The sequence below is a fragment of the Mastomys coucha genome, chromosome X, assembly GCF_008632895.1.
Source record: "Mastomys coucha isolate ucsf_1 chromosome X, UCSF_Mcou_1, whole genome shotgun sequence".
Taxonomy (NCBI): domain Eukaryota; kingdom Metazoa; phylum Chordata; class Mammalia; order Rodentia; family Muridae; genus Mastomys; species Mastomys coucha.
In genome coordinates, this window is record NC_045030.1 from 77,418,315 (window position 1) to 77,421,549 (window position 3,235).

The 3,235-nt window shown below is 39.7% G+C and overlaps 1 protein-coding gene across 1 annotated transcript in view; it reads left to right on the forward strand.

The window, feature by feature from the left end:
- The first annotated feature begins 2,009 nt into the window (after window positions 1-2,009).
- The window catches only part of Fundc2 (FUN14 domain containing 2), a 9,617-nt gene continuing 8,391 nt past the window's right edge, over window positions 2,010-3,235 (forward strand). Inside the window, exon 1 of the mRNA XM_031364719.1 lies at window positions 2,010-2,123. Within this exon, the coding sequence (XP_031220579.1) occupies window positions 2,039-2,123 (85 nt within the window). The 5' untranslated portion in view covers window positions 2,010-2,038. The remainder of the gene's footprint in view (window positions 2,124-3,235) is intronic.

Here is a 3,235-nt window from a genome sequence, read left to right on the forward strand (position 1 = left end):
AAAAAACAAAAAAACAAAACAAAAAAAAAAAGAAAACAGGCTGATCAAGATATCATGATCAAGTCAGTAAGCAGTGTTCTTCCATGATCTCTGATGCCCTGCTTGAGTTTCTGTCCTGATTTCCATCAGTGATCGGTTGCTATATGGAAGTATAAGTTGAAATAAACCCTGTTGCTTTTGGTCATGGTGTTTTATTACAGCCAGAGAAACCTTAACTGACACCCTCCCTCCTCAAAAAGCTGGAAACAAATTTACCATATGACCCAGCTATATCACTCTTGGGCATACATTTAAAAGGATTCTACATTCCACTATAGGGATACTTGTATATCCATATTCATTGCCATTCAATTCATAATAGCCAGGAAAGAGCCTGGACATCCACCAACTGAAGAATGGATAATGAAAATGTGGTACATTTACACAATGGAAAATTACTCAGCTGTAAAGAAAAATGAAATTAAATTTGCAGGTAAATGGATAGAGCTGGAAATAATCATCCTCTGTGAGGTAACCTAGACCCAGAAAAACAAATACCTCAGGTTCTCTCTCATATGTGAATGCTAACTCTGAATCTTTAGATATCTGTTTTAAATTGGAGTACCCAAAGAGATCAGGAAACTAGGAAGGAGCCAGCAAAGGAAGGCAGATTTCAAGGGAAGTGGGATGGATAGACTACAGTTGATATGAAAAAGGAACAGAAGTTGAAGGGTTAATCGGGGTAAGGGTGGGAGGGCAGGGGAGAAGTGAGTATGGGGAGTGATTATTAACACTAAAGGTATTTGAAAAAAGCTATATGAAAACTTACTACTGTAGAAGCTTTCTAAAATATACATGTATACATATATAAGAATTTAAATGGAGTTACCCCTACAACAGGGTAACAATGTCCCTACTAAACACTGCAGGCTAACAAATATAAAGCCCAGTGCCAGGAATGGGTCACCTCTTTTGGAGTTTTTTGGCTCGATAAACCCCCAAACATTATAGGTTATTGCCAATTTTCTGGCAATCAACAAAATTTCATAGTTTCACTATTGCTGATGATACAACATACTTGAGTCATAAAACATGGAGAAATCAAGCTGTCACTGACAAGTTTTCACAGTGCTGGAAGGTTACATTTGTGCTATTTGGGGTGACAAGTTATTGAAAGTCTTGCAAAGTATCTAAGAACCCTGTGAGCTACTATAATGGCTGGCATGGCAAAATAGCTTCACTGTTATGGTAGTGGCATAAATATTATGGGAGTAACTAATCACTTTATGTTTGTGTTTAAGGCTCACTCCACAGGATAGAACTAATACCTGTTAGAGCCAAAAATTCATGGGAAGTCATAGGGAAGAACCTAATATTACTGCTTTCCTAAATGGACACAAAAATAAACTGCCCCTCCTAATTCCTTACTATTATACCAATAAAATAGGGAATCTTTCAGTTCTCATCTGAGAATCTTCTTTTTCCAATAGACTCACAACTAGTAGATGTATAGAGAATAAGAGGCAGTAAAGTGCTCAACTCTAATTGAGATATTTATATCACTCCCCTCTTCAGTCCTAAGGGATCCGAAGCCCTGTTTTGGCCTCTGGTACTGCATACACGTGCTGTACAGACATACATGCAAACAACCATATACACAAAGTTAAAAAAAAAAAAAACCTTTAAAGAGGAACAAGAAGCAGTTGTAACACAAGTGTACATTATTAAGTGGTTGGAATGCTTTAAAAAACGTGTAAGATGTGTTTTCCTGAACTTAAACAGCGTTGAAATGAATGCCAGAATTAACGTAAGTTCATTGTTTACATAAATACGCAAAATCTAAAATAAATAAATAAAAGTGAAATAAACTGTCACCACCAAGGCGGAGAGGCTTTCTGCACAGGTAGCAAGCATTCTTCTGCGCGAGTGTGAGGCTGCAGCTGAGGTCGTTGTAACAGCTGCTCTGGGGCAGAAAAGATGTCTCAGGGAATCAGGCCCGCTGTCTCCTGCAGCCAAGGGACTGGAAATAGCTGCCCCACCTGCCGGAAGCCAGCTCCGGATGACTAACGCCTGTTCCTGGTCTCATGATCTGAAGCTGTGTCATCGCGATACTAGTTCCCTCGAAATGGCCGCAAACAGTCAAGGTAAAGGCGAGAGCACGAGCGCGCAAGGACCAGGGTGAATCACCTTTGTGGCCTGGAGTGAGGGAGTGAGTGCAGGCCGGTCGCCTGCAGGGTGGCCTGCTGGGTTCCTCCTGTCCCAGGGAGCTTCAATAGCACCTGGATGGGGCAGCGCGGAGACTTTTCTGGCGGGTGTTCCCGGACCTGGCCAAGGTCACGCTTAAACTGGCGTTTGAGCTGCCCAGGGATGTTATCTCTGCTTAGCTCCTCTAGCCTTTCAGCGCAGCCCCTACCGATGTGTCCCTAGGGGATCCAGTTACTGTTCTCAGAAGCTATCTGGCTCCCTGACAGGAGTGTATTTATTTGTCTCTTCCTGCCTCTCAAACACCTGCAGTCTCCTCATTTTCATTGGTACTTTCCTAATTGTATTATTGATTGTTTTGAAAACCGTAGGAGATATAGGAGGGTACTTTTAGTCCCAGTGGAGCACCTTTTTTCTTTCTTTTTTCCGTTTTCTTTTCTCTTTTTTTTTTAGTTACGTTAAGTCAATTCATTAAGTTCATAGTCATCATTCTCTATGCAATTGCTAAACAGGATAGCTAGAAATTTCTAAGAAATCTTGAGTTTTACATAATTGAAGTGCTTACAGTAATTATCATTGTTTTCCTGGGCCTATAGACAAGGTTTGTAAATTTTGTTGAGCAGTGTTTAATGGGTGGACTCTAATTGTTATCTATTCCATCTTACCCACCATCAACAGATAATTTGGTGTACTCCAGTCTGGCCTCAAACTCAGCAATCCTCGTGCTTCAGCCTCCCAAGTTCGTGGCACTATACCCAACTTAAACCCACTTTTGACTAGAGCCATATGTTGAATGTATTGTGTATGTTTTTTTTAAATATATGTGAATATCTAGTGCTTCTAACATTATTGAAAAGACTTACTTTGTACTGTGAAATTACCTGGGTATCTTGTTAGGAAAATGATATAATAGTATATATAAATATATTTCTAGACTTTGTATTCAACTAATTTTGTGTATACTTGGGTCAATGCAACATCTTTTTTTCCCTTTTTTATTAGATATTTTCTTTATTTACACTTCAAATGTTAACCCTTTCCTGGTTTCCCCTCT